This window comes from Chelonia mydas, chromosome 7, assembly GCF_015237465.2.
Source record: "Chelonia mydas isolate rCheMyd1 chromosome 7, rCheMyd1.pri.v2, whole genome shotgun sequence".
Taxonomy (NCBI): domain Eukaryota; kingdom Metazoa; phylum Chordata; order Testudines; family Cheloniidae; genus Chelonia; species Chelonia mydas.
In genome coordinates, this window is record NC_057853.1 from 80529418 (window position 1) to 80551131 (window position 21714).

The 21714-nt window shown below is 41.5% G+C and overlaps 1 protein-coding gene across 3 annotated transcripts in view; it reads left to right on the forward strand.

Moving 5' to 3' along the window:
- The first annotated feature begins 9368 nt into the window (after positions 1-9368).
- The window catches only part of SUPV3L1 (Suv3 like RNA helicase), a 34613-nt gene continuing 22267 nt past the window's right edge, over positions 9369-21714 (forward strand). Inside the window, exons 1-3 of one of the 3 annotated variants that reach the window (XM_037905878.2) lie at positions 9656-9730; positions 10135-10192; positions 21588-21665. In XM_037905878.2, coding sequence (XP_037761806.1) covers positions 21632-21665 — 34 coding nt within the window. In that variant the 5' untranslated portion in view covers positions 9656-9730; positions 10135-10192; positions 21588-21631. Of the gene's footprint in view, positions 9731-10134; positions 10193-16827; positions 16870-21587; positions 21666-21714 lie in introns of those variants that run through there. The other 2 variants (XM_007054680.4, XM_043550561.1) reach the window with 2 other exon arrangements.

A 21714-nucleotide genomic window follows, 5' to 3' on the forward strand; every position in this document is an offset into this window, starting at 1 on the left:
TATTTTGAGGATGGAAAACCTGGGTTAATAGCTTAGGAAATTTGCATAGTATATAGAATCTTAAGTAATTTATAGTTACGAGTTTCAGTTCATTGCATGTCAGTGAGAAAATCCACCCCCACAGAGACTTATTCAATGTCACTTTTGAAATGAGCCAGTAGGCTTAGTTCATTTCATGGTGTTTTTACTTTTGGCAGTCTTATCAGAGAAGCCAAGGATTGTGACAGTTAAGTCTGCATGATTGGTCTCTTCAGGGTGAGTAGTTTCTCAGCCTGGTTTTGGACATACTTGGGGGCAATATGTGAAAGCTCATACAACTGATGTACTGGTTCCAATTTTTATTGAGACTTCAGTTTTTCAGGGTTATGTTTTTTCTGTTTTTTTTAACACCCAAACAATTATTTACATTGTTGCGTTAAGCATATATGAAATATACTCTTCCCATATGTTACAATCAGAAATTCTGTGCATGCATAAGTCAGATAGCTGAATAAAGATGTCAAACTTGATTTTGTTTTTTAGCTCTTAGGTTTAAGGAATAAACAAAGTTTTTAAAAATTGATTAAATAAAGATAAACATTTAAAGTTGAAGGCTTAGTTTATTAAATTAGCTCAAGACTGGTCTATAAGCATAAAGTTATCTCATGTTCCAGGGTGCTTTAGCTTTGATTCTAACACAGGGCTTTATCAGACTGTATTCCCAATGTTTACTATCCAAGTCTTGTCTTGGATCATAAAACCTTTTTGGCGCAAGGGCCCTGTCTTTAGATTTGCATGGCATTTGACAAATGAATGCTGTATAAACTAGCATAACAGAACCATTTAGTTACTTTTAATGATTGCTTTGCTTTTTCAGGGTTAAAAGTCTGAACATATCTCAGTAACCATATCCTATTTAAACTTGTATCTAGTATGATGTATCCTGTCTTCTATGACTTTCTTAACCTGGAAACCCCTAATTTTCCTCAAATAATTCAAAGCCCAACTTATTACTCAACACGCCATCTTTATACATCAGCAGTTTCACTTTCATTTATTATTTTTTCTAACCACTCACCAATAATTGTTCAATTTATTAGAGCCTTGATCTTCCTCCCACTCTTGCTAAATACTAATTCCTCTGAAGTATACTAGATACCATTCAAAAGAGAACATACAATATTTTCTTCCTAGAGTAAGTAGTAACTTTAGGCAACAAATGAAAATTTCATTTGTTGCCTAATCAGAACAGGACCTCCTACCTCCAGTCTCCCACCATAGGGATCTAGCTGCATACAGGTAGGCTTTGTTAGAATCAAGTGGTATGTAAGAAAGGTGTGTCTTTACCAAACAAGGTTCAAGGGGTGTCTTTGTAGCAATGTGTTCTAGGAAAGTGGAATGGAATAGGTACAAGTGCTCTCTAGCAGAGATGTGCTGTAATTACAAGATTCATCCTATCCAGGGGAGGCTGTTACCAAGACACTGACTAATAGGAGTGTGAGACTTACCTGGTTTCTAAATAAACATTGCTTTCTTTAAAATCTTGGACTTAAGCTACCCTAATAATTGGTTTATCAGCTGCCAGCGGGCAGAGGCAGCGTGTGGAGCTAGGAGCTGAGGGAGGTACATGTTGCCACTTCCCAGAAACTGGGTAGGGAACCTGCCAGCCCTGCCAAACCTCCTCCCCCCCAGCACCAGCGGGGGACCTGGGCTGCACTCACTGTGCTCCCCAGACTGCCCCCCTGAGCACTCATGGCACCCCCAGACTGCCCTCCAGCACCTGCTCCCTTCCCACATGCACCTGTGGCACCCCCCAGGCTGCCCCCCCAGCACATGTGGTGCCCCCAAAGCTGCCCCACAGTACCTCCCACACACCTGCAGTGCACCTGTGGCACCCCTGGGTTGCTGCACCTGCAGCGCCCCGAAGGGCCACCCTCCCCCCAGCATTCACAGCACCCCCTGGGCCACACCATCCTCCCCCAAACACCCATGGTACTCCCAGTATTTAGTCAGGGGTACAGTACAAGTCATAGACAGGTCAGGGGCCGTGAATTTTTGTTTACTACCCATGACTAAAATGTAGCCTTATTCATGATTTTATAGATCTTTATCATTTCTTCCTTAATTGTCTCTTTTCCAAGGGGAACAGTCCTAGTCTTTTTAATCTTTCCTCATATGGAAGCTGTTCCATACCCTTAGTCATTTTTGTTATCCTCCTTTTCTAATATATCTTTTATTGAGATGGGATGACTAGAACTGCAAGCAATATTCAAGATGTGGGTATACTATAGATTTATATAGTGGAATTATATTTACTGTCCTAGCATCTATCCCTTTCCTAATGATTCCTAACATTGTTAGCTATTTTTTGACTGCCATTGCACATTGAGTGGATGTTTTCAGAGAACAATCCACAGTGACTTCAAGATCTTCCTTGAATGGTAAGAGCTAATTTAGATGCCATCATTTTGTATGTATAGTTGGGACTGTTTTCCAAAATGCATTACTTTTCCTTTATCAGTACTTAATTTCCTCTGCCATTTTGTTGCCCAGTGCAACCAGTTTTGTGAAATCCTTTTTTAATTCTTCACAGTCTGCTTTGGACTCAACTATCTTAAGTAATTTTGTACCATCTGCATATTTGCCACCTCATTGTTTACCCCTTTTCCCAGATAATTTATGAATATGTTGAACAGCACTGGTCCCAAAACAAATCTATGGTGGACACCCCATTTACCTCTTTCCCTTCTGAAAACTGACCATTTTTTCCTACCCTTTGTTTCCTGTTTTTTTAACCAGTTATTGATCCATGAGTTCACCTACCATCATGTTCCATGATTCCTTACTTTATTTAAGAGCCTTAGGTGAGGGAGACTTGTCAAAGGCTTTCTGAAAGTCCAAGTACACTATATCTTACTTATAAGCTTATGCGCAAATAAATTGGTTAGTCTCTAAGGTGCCACAAGTACTTCTTTTCTTTTTGTGAATACAGGCTAACACGGCTGTTACTCTGAAATATATCTTACTGGATCACCTTGTCCACGTTTGTTGATCCCCTCAAAGAATACTAATTGATCAGTGAGGCGTGATTTCCCTTTACAGAAGCCATGTTGACTCTTCCCCAACAAATCATGTTCATATATGTAGCTGTAATTTTGTTCTTTACTATACAGTAGAACCTCAGTTATGAACATCTTGGGAAAGGAAGTTCGTAACTGAAATGTTTGTAACTCAGAAGAATGTTCTTTCAAAAGTTTATAATTGAACATTGACATAATACAGCTTTGAAACTTTATTATGCAGAAGAAAAATGCTTTTTCCTTTTTTTAGTAATTAACATTTAACACAATACTGTACTATATTTGCTCCTCCTCTCCCTCCCCCCCCATCTCTGCTGCTGCCTGACTGTGTACTTCTGGTTCCAAAGAGGTGTGTGGTTGACTGGTCTGTTTGTAACTCTGAGGTTCTACTGTAGTTGAAATTTGCCTGGAACTGAAGTTAGGCTTACTGGCCTGTAATTGCCAGGATTGCCTCTGGAGCCTTTTAAAAAAAATTGTCATCACAGTAGCTATTCTCCAGTCATCTGGTACAAAAGCTGATTTAAGTGATAGGTTACATATTGCAGTTTCATATAGGAGTTCCCGTAGAACTCCTGGATGAATACCATCTGGTCCTGGTGACTTATTACTGTTTAATTTTATCAATTTGTTCCCAACCTCCTCTACTGACATCCCCATCTGGGATGGTTCCTCATGTGTCAACTTATATACCTAATAGGGAGGGGTGGTGCTAATGATTTTCCTTCATTATTGGCCTTTGAAGCCACGCCCCCTGCAGAGCTATGCATATGCTAGTTCAAAGTAGATTCTCCAGAGACCAACAGACAAAAAAGCCTTTTGGATAAAAGCCTGGGGTTTAAACTGACTCCTTCCTGATCCATCTAACAGATAGGCCCCTTATCCACAGAAGGCCCCAATCCTTTGAGGAGGAGTGGAGGGACCTGGCCTACTGAGGCCCCACAAGACTGCTTATTCGGAGCTGAAGCTTTGATGAAGTTGTTACCACAAAAAAACCAAACAAAAACACCTCTATGTGGGATGATGAATGGAAGTTCTTTTATTGCTTTTAATACATTTTCTCTATAAGGCTCTTTACCTTAAGAACAAAGTAGGCATGCTTAGAATTGTGTATCAGTAGCAATCACTCTGTTATTAGTCTCTGAAGAGAAAGCAAGCAGGTCACCCTAGGCAGACTGTCTTTGCTGGGAAGTACACAATGAAGACTGGGAACTGTGCAGCCTGGGAATATTCCAGTCCAAAAGGAGCGAATGCCAGAGAGAATTCCAACCAGAAAGGCAACAGCTGGGGAGCTGGAAGCCTGAGCAAAGGTGTCCTTGCTGGAACACTGGGGAAATACAGGTGCAGTTGCCTTAAACTGTGGCACTGCCAATAAACCTGCAATCCTCGTACCTGTAACATAACCTAAATTTTAAAGGCTTGTGTTGAAATTATTGTGCGCAGTGTATTACTATAATGCTAATTTAACCAGAAATTCCTTTATTAAATCCAAAGGCCAACTGGTATTTATACAATTGCTCTAAACATGCCCCAAAAGCCTAACTAATAAGAAATTTACTACATCCAAACAGTAACAAAACATTTAGAAGCATTTGATCCAAGATACTTACAAATGGGCTAAACCTAGGAGTGCTTAGACCCATATTAGTCAGTTCTAACTTGGTCAGGCAGGTATTAGCAATATACCCATTAACAAACATGTCATTGCTAATTACTGACTTCAGGTAAAAACCAATCTAAGACCGTCTTAATCCAGTTAAAATTTACAACCTCCTTTCTCCCCAAGACCTTTCTTTTCCTCCTCCTTGCTGACCAACAGTTTTTCTGTTGCACATGGCTTCACATAGGTTTACTGTTAAGATAACTGGTATGCAGGGTGAGAAGGTTCATGCTGGCTCCTTTTAAGACAGATTTTTTTGACTTACTTAAAACCATTTGCAGTCACCCCCTATCGCTTAGAAGCCTTTTTTTTTTTTTTAACAAACTTTTCTTTATCTTATTTTTTTGAATCAGCCATCCTCCCATCTCCATTCCATCTGGACTTAAAACTCGTTATTTTCAAGGCCTTCTTTTTAATTGCTAGTTGGGGCGTTTCTTTACAACACATATTCCTTGTTGTAAAATAACTAATTTTTAAAATTTCATATTTATTTTACAGCTTGTATCTGTTAACAGCTGTCTCAATTGCTCTTACATGTCAAAAATCTGAATTAACTAGACAAGAAGCCTTGATACTTTCATGTGTTAGTATATTCAGTCTGACCCTTGGAACAGATGTGTGGTGAGCTGTCAGCTGAAGTTGCTTCCATGTAGTAGATGCAAGCTAAAAAAAGGCACCTATAAACATTCAATAAAGTTCAGTTGAAGCCCACCAGATTAGCAGTGCAGCCTAAATCTTATCCTAACCCAATCCTTTGTCCTTGAATATTTTGCTGACCATGCACCACTCCTACTCTGACTTATGTGAAATATTAAAATATGTATTGTAAATCTCACAGAAACTTCCCAATGCAGTATCTGCATTCATAATTCCCCTCTAATTCATCATCCATGTGCCTGCATTTGATTAATTACTGGGATATAAGGCCTAGTTTTCGTTAGCACTTTTTACTTGATAATCTTAATGTTGTACAATGTTGATTACAGCTGCATATACAAAAAATGCTTTAGTATTTGAGATTTTTAAATTCCTGTAATTTGGGTGTAATCCATTTATTCATAACAAAACCTGTAAAAGAGATATGAATTTTACTATTGTTGGCCTTCAAACTCAAAGCTTTTCCAAGTGGATCACAGACAATGCATTGTTCCAAATGATTGTTAAGAAAGTTGTGTGAAATCTGACTGAAAGAGAAAACAAGGCTATAAAATTGGCAGCCTTTGGAGAGGAAGGTTTGCCTTTCACCTAGGGAGGAGTTTCAAAAGGTTGTCTCAAGTTTTTTTACACAGTGAGTGAGTGGTGTTTAAATGGAGTTATTTTCTACAGGAAAGGTTGGAAGTTATCAGGCTGTTTATTAGTAACAATCCAGGCTGAAATATAGCCAGCAGCTGGCATAACTAAACATTTTTGTGGGCACAAAATGCATTTATTGTGGCTCAGGCTTACGTTTTCCATCAATGAAAAGCCTGAGTTGCTGAGATGCAAGTCGAGCTGAGAAGGAACACCCAGCTCAGGATACGTGTGGCCCGGGGTGGATATAGAGTTGCCAGCTCTGTTTGGCTCTATTCTGGAAGGTTTCATCATATGATGTAATAGCAGTAATGGCTGACCTTCTGTACTCAAACTCATTCACTGTAGAACCATCCTTTTGCCCTCGGTGGAAATAAGGAGCATCATATGAATCAATTTCACATTTTAAGCATAGTGCATAAAAAAACAATATTACAAAATCTCCAGTTGTAATGTGAATCTTAATTTTAAATAGCAAGATCGGGTTTAGGTTACTTTGCTTGTTAACACATGCTTAAATGTTTGTGTGTATATGTGCGTTAGTTAATTCCATTATTTAAAAATACAGAAAACAAAATACCAAACCATTAGAAAATGACAGGTACAGCAAAATCTCATTGATTAGACTTAAAATCAAATATTACTGTATTTACATTATAGAAGTTGGGTCTTCTGTAGCAGAGTGCCTTTGCTCAGAGTTTTTCTTCTTAAATCTGTACTTCAGCTGGCTTCTTGCTGCTTTGAGCAACTCTGGGGACTTTTTGACATATTCATAAAAGTCCGCACATGACATACTATAATTCAGTTGCACCTGTAACTCTGCTTTCACAACACTTTCACTTAGTCTGTTTCTTTCTTTGCTCCAAAGCTGAGTCATTAAGCTGAAGACCCTTTCACAGTATGCATTTGAGACTGGAATTGAAAGTGTGAAAGATACAAGTTTAAACATTTGGCTGTTTCCACTTTCTGGAATTTGTTTGAAAACTTCTACCCATCTTTGATCTACTTTTTGCTCCTTTGAAATTATTTCTCTTCTTATTTGCTGTAAAACGCAGTAATCATCAAACAGCTTGTCAAAATCAATCTCAATGCGAAGAACTTCAGCCAACTTCTCAAGATCAGACCATTTTACTTCACTGTCCAGTGAGAGGACTGACATTTGTTTGAACACAGATGTCTTGAAATCATACCATTTCTCAAGGTATGCAATGCACCTTGAAAATGCCTTATCTGCTTCCTCCTTAAATTTCCTCTTATTAGATGGAGAGACATTGCACAAAATAGCTTGAACTGATCTTCCATAAAAGTTATCCTCTTTCCTTCTCTTTAGTTTAGAGTGAAGACTTTCCATGACACAATCTAATTCTGTACAGCTGGCATTATTGCATTCTAGCTTTTTGAGTGCTTCATAAAATACTCCCATCAAGTTATGCAGAAAGTAAACATAACAAAGAGGGAGAGACTCCTGCTCATTCTCACTGAATGCTTCCCATATAATCTTGACACATTCTTCTTCCCCCTCTGATATGAAATATGCCTTTAATGCAGGCCAGCACTGTAGGACTTGTTCTATCGCAGGCAGAAGGGACAGCCACCTAGTTGGTACATGATGCAGAAGTTCCTTGTACTCAATTTCTACAAATTCAAAAAATGAACTGAGAGATTCTGCCTTTTTAGCAGAGGAAGAGAACTCGCTATATACTTTCAGGACAAGACTTTCAACGTCAAAACTCAAAGCTTTCATGCCATTTTTAATACAGTTATGAATTACATGGCATTTGCATCCAACCTCAATAATTCTATCATTCAATTGTTTAAGCTTCTGACAAACTGACCTGTGTTTCTCAAAGTTAACAGATGCATTATCAGCCACATAAGATGATACGCAGTTTATACTGAGGCCGTTTTCTTCTATAATATTTGAAATGCGTGCAGCAATGGCCTCACTTGTCTCATCATTATCGTGGTAAAAATCAAGCAAGCCATGTTTAATCCCTTCTGTCTTGGAAAAATAACGAACAGTTATTGGGAAAAACTTCCTACTTCCCTTATTAGCGGCGTCTGATCCAACTGAAAAAAACCCTGCTAATTCAAGATCATTAAGCAAAAGTTCTTGCGATTTTGGTGCCAAAACATTCTCAGTAATGCTAGTTGCTTTTGTCCGTCCACAAGACATTTTTCTTGCAATTTCTGAATCCGGAAGAAACCTTGGAAGCATATTGTTACCGCATTGACTAGCATAACTTAAATGATGAACCACACCATGGTAAATTTCTCCGATTTCTGCTGCCGTCACTAGATTTACTTGAGGTGCGTCCTTTTTTGTAAAAAAGGATGCAATCTGAGGAGTTCGTTTCTGATTTTTCACAGCTTCCTTGTGTTTTGTACATTCTGCATGGATGTTAACAGCTCGTCTCCCTTCATATTTAATGGAAAATGTTTGACGACACAAAATGCATTCTGCTGTAAATTCATCGACTTTGCGAAGCCAGTTTTTATAGTCTGGGTCTTTACACCAGTTGTCATTGTAACAACAATAGTATTTTTTCTTCTTTACGATACCTTCAGAGCTGCTATGTTTCGAGGAGCCCTCCCCCTCATCCATTTCTGTTCTCTTTTTCGGAAAGTGCGAGGCAGTTGCAGTGGAGCGTAGACTAAAGTGGCCCAGACAACGCAAACGTGCCTGCGTGCGTGCATGTATCAGTTACGCTGCACAGACTTCACGTCATGACAAAACACGATCACACAAGGTGAAGAAATGCACGCACAGTGCACCTGTGGGGCAGGCAAATGCACAGTCCCATGGCACTTAAAACCCCGGCGGGACGACTGTATCAACTGGATTCACCATTCAATATGCATTTTCGAAGTGCCCGAGGACTTCTGGCCCCGGCTGCTCTCAGCAGTCTCCTGGCGATTTAGATTTAATTCCCGGAGACTCAAAGGCAATCCTGGAGTACTGGCAAGCCTGAGCGGATCCCGGGCACGCCGCCCCAGCCCGTCGCTACCAGGCATCTCACGAGCCAGCACGGGGCAGTTCGAGGGGTAGCAGGCCGCCCCTGCCTGTGAGCGCTCCCCCTGCCGCAAGCCTGGCGCCGCTGCTGCTGGGGCTCGCTGTTGACACCCAGGCAAGTCCCCGCCCTGGGCCCTTCTACCCTAATTTCGTCATCGCTAATCGCCGGCGGCAGGCCTGGCTGCCTGCCCGTCCCCGTGTTAGAGCCCAAGGAGGGTGCCGGGCCTGGTATTGGCAGAAGGGGCGCCGCCGGCTTCAGCATTTCCTCTCTCTCTGGATGCATAGCAAGCCTGGCGGGGCTGTTGCCATCTTTGTTAATATTTTCCCCATTCAGGCACCTTACTGGGCAGCCCTGACCGGGGGCCTGTGTCACTCTGTGATGACGCAGTCGGTCCGCGCCGCCAGTTGCCGGCGGAGCGGAGGGTGTTGCGTCTATGTACCGCTGTGTATGGCTACTGTGCCGGCTGCCGCCCTGCCTGGGACCCTCGCCCCGCTATGCTGGCGCCGCCTCTGCCGCCTTCCGGAGCCTGGGGGGCCTGCGGTACCCGAGCCGGGCCGCCGCCGCCGCCTCCTCCTCCTCCTCCTCCTCGTCCGAGGGGAACGGCGGCAGAGCCCTGGACACCTCCTTGTTCGTGCCCCTGCACGTGCAGCCCCTGGGGCCGGGCCCGGAGGGGGACATCGGGGCCGAGCTCACCCAGCCGCTCAACAAGAGTAAGTGGTGCTGGGCCGTCCGGGACGTGGAGGGACCGTGCGTCAGGTAGCAGGTGAACAGCGTTTGGCGTAGTCCCGAATTGTAACTATAGCAGGAAATAGTCAAAACAACGTATCTGAAGGGATCAGTCTTGGCATTGTTACAATTCAGGCCTATGCTAAACTCTCTTTACCTCCTACCTGGTGCAGAAGTCCCTCTGTCATGCTGTAGCAAGTAGCTGTTTGAATATTATTTATTTATGGAGAACTGTAGTCTCTTATTAGAAAAGTAGAGAAATATGGTATTACAAGAACAGAAATATATAAGAAATCTTTTTTTCCTTTACAGTGTCTTCATCATTAGCGTAGGACATATCTACCCGTATATTACTGAATTATTTACCTGTTTCATTTCCTTTTAACAGATCTGAGGCGAGGACCTCTGAATTGTTCAGATATGGTGATTGTTCCTTAAGCATAGTGGTAAGACAAATGTAACCAAGAAACTACAAATCGTAATTTGTCAGGATTGGCAACATATTTTGTTGAAGGCCTACAAGGTGTGTTATAATTGGAGGAAGAACCTGTGATTTTGTTTTCTTTGCCCCTTATTATGGAAAATGTTGGATTACCATAGTGGGCTCTTCACTGGCTAGGTTGAAATCTTGTGGGCAGTCACTTTTATATGTGGTAGCTTCATAACTTCACTATCACAAATCCTAACCAGTCTGCATCTGAAAAAGTTTCCTCAAATTTCACTTTGTGGAGTGCAGGTGGTAATGCTGCCAGATGGCTGAATTTTCTCCAGATCAAAATCAAACATACCTGCTCATGAGCGTTTCTAGTAAATGCCCATCTATGTTAGAAACTTATTACACACACCACTGTATCTTGGAGGATCATCTTCAGGCACCAGTGTGATGACTTGGGGAATCTGTCTGTGTACAACACATGAATTCTGGACAGTGTTACAAAGCTGTTGTTATGGATTATTGTATTATGGCAAGTGTATCCTCAATGAATGGTGAATTCACCATTTGCTGAGAGGGACTGTAGCACATCTATCCCAGTCCAGTTACTGTGGTGGTTTATTAGATCATTAAATGGTCGCCTGTTCAGGTAGAACCATCTTGGGACAATGGGTATGCAAAGGAGGATATCTAAGCAAAGAAGCTAGTCCCTCCATCTTCTCTGCAGGGGGAATGGAAAATCCCCAAGAGGAGAACCAAGAGCCCAGGAGATCCCGATCCAGAGCGGAGTTAAGCAAGGCTGTCCCCTCAGCCCCATCATCTTTAACCTCGCCATGGAGCCGTTGCTGCTAGTGATCTCCAATGGCGCAGATGGCTTCAACGTCCACGGTGAGAGGATGAGCTTCCTGGCTTACGCAGATGACCTGGTCCTGACCACGGATGACCCAGAGAACCTCCAACGTATGCTAGATGCCACCAGTCGAGCTGCCGATTGGATGGGGCTTCGCTTCAATGCAAAGAAGTGCGCATCTCTCCACATCGACAGCAGCAAAAGGGACTCGGTGCAGACGACAGGGTTCCAGATCCAGGGCGAGCCCGTCATCCCCCTGGCAGAGGGGCAGGCGTACCGGCACCTCGGCATGCCGACGGGTTTCTGTGTTCGGCAGACACCCGAGGACACCATCCAGGAGATCTTGCAGGATGCTGTCCAGATCGACGCCTCCCTGCTAGCACCGTGGCAGAAGATAAATGCCCTGAACACCTTCCTGATCCTCCGCATCTCGTTCGCCCTAAGGGGATCCGCCGTGGCGAAGGTACCCCTCAACAAGGCAGGCAAGATCGTCCGGCAGCTGGTGAAGAAGTGGCTGTTCCTTCCCCAGAGAGCCAGCAACAATCTGGTCTATATCGCGCACAGGCATGGTGGTGCCAATGTCCCCCGCATGGGTGACCTGTGTGACATCGCGGTGATCACCCACGCCTTCCGCCTGCTGACGTGTCCTGATGCCATGGTAAGGAACACCACAGCAAACGCTCTCCATGACGCAACAAAGAAGCGGATTGGCAGAGCCCCCTCCAACCAAGACACCGCCAGCTTCCTGAGCGGTTCCCTGGATGGTGAATTCGGACGGGACGTACGCGACATCGCTTCACTGTGGTCCTGCGCTCGCAATGCCACGCGTCGCCTGGGGAAGCGCATCGGCTGCCACTGGGAGTGGTGCGAGGAGCGCCAGGAGCTGGGAGTCCTAGTGCCAGAGATCAGGTCTGAGGACAACACCATCATCACCCCGAGCACCAGGGGCATGCTGGAGAGGACCCTGAAGGCAGCCATCCACTCGCTGTACATGGAAGCCCTGAAGCGTAAACTGGACCAGGGTAAAGCCTTCGAACTGACCAGCAAGTGGGACGCCAGCAACCGCTTCCTCGCCGGGGGTGGCTTCACCCTTTTCGCCGACTGGCGGTTCATCCACCGCGCCCGACTCAACTGTGTCCCGCTCAACGGAGCCGTCCGCCACGGGAACCGAGACAAGCGTTACAGGAAGTGCGGCTACTCCAACGAGACCCTGCCCCACGTCCTGTGCAGTTGCAAGCCCCACTCCAGAGCCTGGCAGCTGCGCCCCAACGCCATCCAGAACCGCTTAGTGAAAGCCATCGCACCATGCCTGGGGGAGGTCGCAGTGAACTGCGCCATCCCTGGTACTAACAGCCAGTTGCGACCTGATGTGGTAGTCACCGACAAGGCCCAGAAAAAGATCATCCTCGTTGACATCACGGTCTCCTTCGAGAACAGGACCCCGGCCTTCCGGGAAGCCCGAGCTCGTAAGCTGGAAAAATACGCCCCTCTGGCCGACATCCTGAGAGCGAAGGGCTACGAGGTGCAGATGAATGACCTGATCATTGGAGCCCTGGGCGCTTGGGACACCTGCAACGAGCGTGTGCTGCGGACCTGTGGGATCAGTTGACGCTACGCACGGCTCATGAGGCACTTCATGGTCTCGGACACCATCCAATGGTCCAGGGAACATCGAACACGTCACTGGCCACCGACAGTACCAGGAGCTGTGAGCTGGTACAACATCGTGCATCAACTATGGGAAAGGGACTGAGAGACTTTTTCCATTGGACCATATGAACTGGAACCATAAACTCACTGAACATTAAATCCCACCAAATGAGGGTAGATCCATCCCCATCATTGTATCCACTCATTATACTCCACACCTGAACATAGCCATTATATGGACAACATACCCCCATATCTCAATGTCTGTACTTTGACCAGTTAAACTTTTACCCCCAATCGGGGAGATTGCACATTATGTATCCCTTACGCCACCCGTTCCTAAACCGAATTTCGCACCCCTTGATAATCTGTACCTTATTTCCTGATAACCAGAAACTTTTATGCTTAAACTCTGTACTGTTTTCTTTTTATTTCAACATTATCTTAATAAAATTATTAAATCTGAGACACAGGTCTGGGTCTGTGCATGCCTAGAGGGCCAAAGCTAGGATGATGCCTAAACTCTTACCAGTCCCAGCAAGCTAAGGGCACATGGGAGTCAACATTTGGTGCCCTTCACAGCGGTCTGATCAGCATCCAGCAGAGGGAGCTTGACCAGACCTGTCATAACCATAATGTTCTTTAACAGCTGTTTGTCAAAGACTGAGATTTTTTTTTCTTGGTTTTATTTTTAAAGATGAGTAGAAACACTTTCTAGCTGGAACATAAGTGCAGGATTCTGTGTGTTTCAGTGGTTAACATCATTAACAACTAAAGCCTTATAGGGAATTGTATTCACTTTAATGCATTCTGTGCTACTGAAGCTGTTGAGTGTTGCAGGAACATTATGAAATATTGAACTCTGGCATTGGAAGAAAATAAAAGAATCTCTTGCTCTAGTTTATTTTAGAAGTCATGTACAGTAGTTGTAATTCTTGTCATCTTGCATGATCCTTTAATTTATGTGGAGTTTAAATTAAAACAAAATAGGAAATGCCTTGTGACCTTTCAAACATTTTGTTTCTTTTCTTGTCCCCATATATGTGATCAATATTTCCCTAGAACTTCAAAGCTTTCTTTCGAGATGTTAGGTGTAATCCAGTTTTTCTTTTTAAAGTTTTTTTAAAAAATCATTCACTTATTAATTCTGAATTTATTTGTTCTCTTCCACTAAGGAGCAATGTTATTTTATCAACACGTGCCATAAAAACCTTAGGACTTGCTAAACAAGGCAATTTTATTGAGCTCTTGGTGCTGTATAAAACTGAAGATGACACTGGTGCTCTAAAGAGTGCAGGATCTAAATTAAAACAGTTTTAGATAATGCATTAGATTATTAGATACTGTCCTAATCTAATGTTAGTTTGGACAGTAAATGGTCTGTGCGAAACATATCGGTGGGAAGTGGGAAACATATCAAAATAATATGAGCATAAGAACGGCTATATTGGGTCAGACCAAAGGTCCATCTAGCCCAGTATCTTGTCTTCCGACAGTGACGAATGCTAGGTGCTCCAGAGGGAATGAACAGAACAGGGAATCATCAAGTGATCCATCCCCTGTCGCCCATTCCCAGCTTCTGGGAGACAGAGGCTAGGGACACCATCCCTGCCCATCCTGGCTAATAGCCATTGATGGACCTATCCTCCATGAATTTATCTAGTTCTTTTTTGAACCCTATTAAAGTCTTGGTCTTCACAACATCCTCTGACAAAGAGTTCCAGACTGACTGTGTGTTGTATGAAAAAATATTTTCTTAATCTTACTTTGTTTGGTATTACTTTATAGCAAGCTAAGTGGTTAGGGGAGACTTTCCAAGAAGAGACTGCATGGGCTTGGCAAATAAATAAATAACAAAACAAAACACGATTATTGCCACACAGAGTGTTAGGTGGAAATCCTGAACTGTCGTGCCTTCCTAAGTCTGAGGTGTGTGAAGACTCCTCCTTGAGTAGCAGCTGGAGCCTGGAATTGGCAGTGATTTGAGAATTCAAATACCAGTAAACCAGAGAATTAGTATCTTTGTTACATCTTCTAGCTTCCTTCACTTGCCTTTAAAGGGCAAAGAGGGTCTGCATACAGTAGAACTAGACTGAAAGGTGATAGCAAGTAGAGCCAGCTAACCAGCTAAGTGGGCTGTATCAGTGGTCTTTATTTGATGTGTATTAGAAATGCATTTCAGTATTTTTTGTTCAAAATTATAACTTTGAGAAATGGTTTAGGAAAAACACATATAGAATCTGTTTGATCTCTAGTAACCTATGGGCAGAGAACAAGGCCTATTTTGACAGATTAGTTAAATTCTTCACCTTTCCACAAATAATTGATTACTTTAAAATGGCTAAAAGAACTGATGTTTTTGTGCTCTAAGTTTGTGAGGAATGCAATGCAAGAGCCCTCCAAGCAAATGTCTGTCCTCTAGCTTTCTCTGTTCTGCTCCCAGTAGGTTCTGTACTTTGAAGTGCAGCAGTAATAGTAAGGAAAAGATCTAACAACATTTATCTTTTCAAATATTCATCCCCCTCTTAAAAAAACAAGAAACCCTCAAACCTTTAAAGCTCTCTATGGATATGCTGAACATGTACTGTGTGATTCCTTTCATTGTTAGCAATTTTGAACAAAGATTCTATAAAATTGCGTTCTCAAAGTAAAGCTCAGGAAAGAGTTATAAGTGGATTATAAGATGTAATAACTGATCCTGTAAATAATGAGGCTGACCATTTTCCACAGTGTGCGTAATTCTGCAATGAATCACTTGTTAATTTTAATGAGTAACCGTATGTAGTAGCCAAAAATTCCAGAACACTCAAATGAACATTGGCAGCTTAACAATTAAGGTTATGAAAACTTTGATAATGGGTATGCTGATTAACTTTTTAAACTCTAAATTCCACACATCATGCAGACTCAAAGATGCACACTATTAAATTTTGTGCATAATATAATTCCATAGGACCTGTAGGGTTTTTATGCAAGAGTGGGTTAAAATTGGAAAGGCTATAGATTCTGAAGTCTCCTTACATAGATTTGTTTTAAGTTTTTTCAGACAACAAAACTGAAGTTTGAAATATCTTCCTGATAGTTCAACTAAGTACACTTTAAACATAGAATGTCTTGCAATCTGCCTATAACTAACTGGAAATCCTGAGTTTCTTTATCAAGTTCACTAGAGGAGGTGTACTTTTAAAATGTCTGTCCTCTCTGAGTTAGTTTTAGCACGGTTAATTGATATTTTACAGACTAGCCTGTATTAGTAACTTGGTGTTGTAGCCATTTTAAAATTTTGTTAAAGTACAAATAAATTAATGTTATAAGAATACAAATGTAATAGGATTCTACTGGTGGCATCCTGATCAGGAAAAGGATGTTGCATGCACAATGTGCTGGGAAGTCAGAGGCAGCTAAGTATAATAAAACAATAAGAAAGGGTGATTTCAACTACTTGTATATAAACTGGTCAAATGTCAGCGTGGGAAAAGGTTCAGAGAAGCAATTTCCATACACCTTAAAATGGTTGCTTCTTGGAACAATTATTCTTAACTTAGTTCTAAAGAACTTATGAATTGATTAAAAAAGTAATTATTGCTGAGCAACTAACTCATAAGTGACCATAATATAATTAGCTCAACATCCTTGAGGGAGAAATCATACGAAAAACTGGCACTGTGACATTAAACTTCAAAAAGGAGGTTTTAAAAATAAGAAGAAGCTAGTCAAAAAGACCCTATGTTAAAGGTGAGTGAATTTAAATCCTTTGGCATGCAGTTTATTTAAGCACACTGTAATAGTCACACCTCTACACAAAAAGGAATCAGGAAGGGAAAGGAGAAAAAAGGGTGGTTTAATGGCAAGGTTCAAGAGGCTGTTTGAGTGAAGCAGGTAACCTTCAGAAAATGAAATTTCAATTCTAGTAAAGGAAATGGAAAGGACCAAACTGTGTCAAGTAAAATATAACATGAAAGTTAGTTGTTGAAGGGGTTTTGAAGAATAAATAGCCAAAGACATAAAATAAATAACAGGAAATATTTTAAGTATATCAGGAAACCTGAGAGAGAGTCAGTTGGTTCATTGGTCTACCAGGGCATAAAAAAAGATACAGACATACCAGAGAAGCTGAGTGATCTTATCTTTATCTGCCTTCAGCACAGGAAGTGATGAAGAGATTCTGCCTTTGGACCTACACTTCTCAGGTAATAAAGTTGAGGTGCTGTTAGAGTTCAAAGTGTCAGAATAGGAATTGCTAGAACAAATTTGATTTAAAATTAAGAGCAAGAAATCACTAGGATTTACTTGATGGTATATGTGCAAGAGTTCTGAAGGAATTTAAGAATAAGACAGTTGAGCTTCTAGCAAAAATATCCAATCTGTCATTGAAATTGGCTACTCTTCAGTAAGACTAGAGTGTGAAATGTTGAACCTGTCTTTGGAAGAAAAATAAAATGCTAGCACTGATGCTAGGAATTGCAGTCTTGTGAGCTTTACTTCAGATTTAGGGTAAAGGTTTAAAAATAGAACTAAAAGCACCTAGATGAATATGACATGTTGGGGACAAATCTGCAAAGCTTCTGTAACTTACTTGGAATGTCAAAAAGCCTGTGACAAAGTACCTCACAAAATGCTCTTAAAGAAGCAAAGTAGTCAAGGAATGAGAGCTAAAGTAGTGTCCTCTGACTAGAGATTGGCTAAGAGAGACAAAGTGAAGAATAGGAGTAAATAGTCAAATTTTCAACTATGCTAGATTGCTCAGAAGGGGAAAGGTCAGAGGTAAATATGGGGATCATATATATAAAGTGCATATATACAGAGCGAGAGAGACGAGATGAAACCAGAGGATAGATCCCTGTGGGGATTCACCAATGAAAGCTTATGCTCCAAGACGTCTGTTAGTCTATAAGGTGCCACAGGACTCTTTACCGCTTTTAATAGATAGGAAGATGAGGAGCCCCTAAAGGTGATGCTGAAAAAACAATTAGAAAGACAGAATAATAATCAAGAGAACAGAGATTCATGTAAGTGTAGAACGTAAATGGTGAGTGCTCAATTGTGCGAAAGACAACAGAAAGATCAAGAATAATTAGAGAGATGCTCTTTGACTTAGCTGGGAGGAGGTAATATTGTTTTATTATGAAGCATACTATCTAGAGGTCTCAGTTAGGGATCAGGGCTCTGCTGTCCCTAGGTGGTGTACAGACATTAAGGCTAGATCTGTGCTGTGGACTTTTACTGGCACTGCTGTATTGGTCAGCGGTATGAAGAGTTGTGATCCCTGACTGTCCGAGTTGTGCAACAGAAGTCCCTAGTGTAGATGCAGCTATACCAGCAAAAGTGCAGCTTTGTTGGTATATCTTGTTTCATGTGTGGGGGGTGGTTTTACCACACAGGTAGAAAGTGCAGCTTTGCTGATGTAGCTGTGCCCACCGTAGGAGCACTTCGCCAGTATAGTAGGTCAGTATTCCTTTAATAGTAAAGTTCTCCTAGTGAAGACATGGCCTTAGGCACGACATTCTAATTGTGAGGGGAAGTAGAATAGTTTAGGCCAGGTCTACAGCACAAAGTTTTGCTGGCATAGCTGCATTGGCTAGGAGCGAGCGTGGGAGAAAAGAAATTACACCGCCTAGCTGACGTGGCTATGCCAGTAAAACCTCCAGGGTAGATGTGACTGTGGTGACAGAGTTCTTCTTTGGCTTAGCCAGCAACCTCAGGGAGGTGGTGTTACTGTGCAGGCAGACAAACTTATTTTGCTGGCTTATGCTGCATCTACACTTGGGCTCTGCTGGCATCATTATATTGGCCAAAGCTCTGTAATGTAGACAAGCCCTTAGAAAGGAAGAGAGTGTGCTTAAAGTCAAGAGGTATGGTGTAGTCCCAATGCCTTACTGCTTAGGATAATAAATAACACTGACCTTTTTAAGTTTTGTAACTGAATTTAGATTCATGGACATATACTCAATGTCAAACATTAAGTGTCTCCTGCTCTCCCCACTCTTCTCAAAGCTAGTTCTGGAAAGTCCAAAGTGGAATTTAGGGGTTTCATTTTTTATTTTTATTTTTTTGTGAGAGAGGGGGAGAGAGAGAGAGAGCTCTAGTGAATAAAATATTCTCACCATGCATTCATAATTGTTTGAGTGCTGTTCTAGTTCACTCAGGGCTTGGGGATTGGCACCACTGTATTGCATTTTCTGTTCAAAGTCCCCCCTGCGCTGTTCTGCTGGTACTCTGCCTTTGTTAGCTGATGCTGCAGGGTGCAAGTTAAGGCATTCAACTGTTGCAGTCTGTGCTGGCACCATGAGATACAAAATAAATTAAAAAAAAAAAAAGGCTGGCAAAAACGTGGCGGATGGGAATGTGTACGGATCTAAACCAATTGTACTTAGTGGCCAGGTCAGCTATTTCATAAAATATATTATTATTTTTGTGAGCTCAGAAATGAGGCCCAGTTGACGTGTAGCTTGTAAGGGGAATCTTGAAAGTAAAATTTACCCTGTAGCTGCTCAGAATGCTGAGCTTTTTCTCTTGATTAGACGTGTTAACTTTTACAATAATATTTAGTTCTTCATGTTTTCAGAGCTTTAGGAATATTAGGTATGAGTAGAAGTAATTAAAGGATAGATCATAAATGTCTGGATAATGGACAAAGCATGTCTAGTAGAATGAGTGCAATCTTCTATTTAGTTGCAGATGGAAGTACGCTATTTTTGCCACCTGGGCTCTTAATTTTTAATAAGTGCTAAATTCATACCTGACATAAACAGATGCAACTCTGATGTAACCCTGCATCTGCCTTGCAGAGTTAAGGGTTATTACACTGTTCTTAGCTTGCTTTCTGATGTTACAGTATTCTTAGAACGTATATATCTTTTGCACTGTACCATGTGCTACAATAGCCAAGTATATTGGGTAAGTTGGAGTGACTGCTCCAACTCTAGATATATTAGCTTATATTGGTCTGACCATTTTTATTTGGATACTTCTGAAATGGGTGAACTGCCTGTTCAAGAAAGACCTAACCATAGCTTTTGTTATTAGATGTTTAAAGGTAGTGACCCTTTATTTTAAAGGTAAATGAGGTTTTAATTTGTAATGGTTTTAAAATTATAGTACTGCCAGGGCTGGTAGAATTAAGATTAAAACCAGATTTCCATTTAAATTTATTTAGGTTTATATCTATAGCATGGAGTCTAATCTGGTTGGAATTTGGGATCTGTCATTTTATACACTGAAAAGTTTTCTGGCTGGTATCTTGGTTCTAAGTGTTAATCTTCTTAAAACAACTCGTTCTTTCCTTTTCCCCCTAAACCCTCAAATTCAAATATTGATCTGTGAATTCTCGATTTTTTTCTCTCTTTTTTTAAACTAAGGCTAGGGGGTTGAAGTGATAGGATGCAATGGTGGTTATTTGTATTTAGACTTCCGTTACTTGAAGTATTTGCAGTCATGTTTAGCAAACTGTAAAGGGGTGACTGCAGAGAAGGGAGAAATGCAGAACAGTAGAGAAGAAACTGTTGCCTGAGTGAATATGTAGTCAGGTTTTCATAAACCACTCCATTTGCCATATAGGCAATTAACATTCTAGTCTTCCTTTCTGTTAAGTTAAAGGGAAGCTGTCAAGACTGGTGCCTAAAATTAGTCTGATAATTTCTGTTTAGGTTTGTAAGGATCAACATTGTTGCGCATGTGTGCACTATTCTTACATAGTTCATATTCTGACTACACAGTATTGCTTTTTTAAAGGACTTCTTATATGCTATCAATACTCTACTTGCTCAAAATAATCTGATGGGCAGAGTGGAAGGATAACATGATGTACGTGCTTGTCACTTGACATGATATATGTGCTACTGAGCAACTGGAGGGGAAATCTGCTAATAGTACCACAACTCCTGTAGGACCCATATTGCCTGCTGGGGAGAATGGTCAGAGCAGTAACACACAGCTCCTTGCAGCATATCTCTTCTGATCTAGGTGCTGTCTTTCCTATGGACATGTGGGGTTGGAAGCTTCATCTCCCCCGGTTCCTCTTTGATTCTTGGTGCAGTGATCTTGAGGGGTATTTTCCAGGAAACTTTTTGGTGTGAAATTTGTAGAATTTTCTGTCTTCTGCCCACTACCAGCTGCAGGGGAGGCTCCAGCCTTGTCTTAAATATATTTCATTATTATATATTTAAAAAATTATTTAGCAGTTTGGAAAGTGGCATATTCTCTTTGATTGGGCTAACATAATGTTAGTGTTATTATGTTGTGATCAAAGAAGAAATAAGTGATTTGAACAAGTCTTTGACAGAATCTCCAGATTAATAGGAAACTAAGTGGTCATGGTTGCGTGTGAGTGTGTATATGTATGTATGGGATGTAAACCATTATGCTTTGGGTCACAGCCTACCATTAACTAAGAAGAGTAGTAACTGTGCACTACATGTTTTCTTGCACCTTCCTATAAAGTATCTGAGATAGGCTTCTGTCAGAGACAGGATACTGGACTAAATGGGTCGCTGGTCTGATCCAGTATGGAAATTCCTCTGGAATCACTTGAGATGATGGCCATCCCCAGTACAAGGCTCAATGTCAGTTGTAATTAAACTTAACGAAAGTAAGAGTGTGTTCATGACGACAAGCGCTCGTTTTTTTACAAACATTTAGACCCACATTTTTTAAGGTATTTAGGTGTTGTGCTCAGTGTGGCAAGGCCTAAATAGACCGCTTTCAAAAATGACTTAGGAGCTCAAGTACCACTGACTTTCAGTGAGACCTAGGCTGCCAAGTCAAGTTAGGCAATGCCTAAATACTTTTTAAAATCTGGGCCTTAGACTGAGTTGAACAAAATAATTGTAGTCTTTCTTAATTGTATTTTGAGCAAAGGTTAATCTGACATGTCAATTAAGTTAAGAAATTCTAAATTTTTATCTTACAGGTGAAGTCCTGAAAATCTTAAATAAGTTTTACAAGCGGAAAGAAATGCAGAGACTGGGAGGAGAAAATGGACTGGATGGTAAGAAAAATGTAATTTGTGGCACCAACTATATTTTAAAATGAAGTTA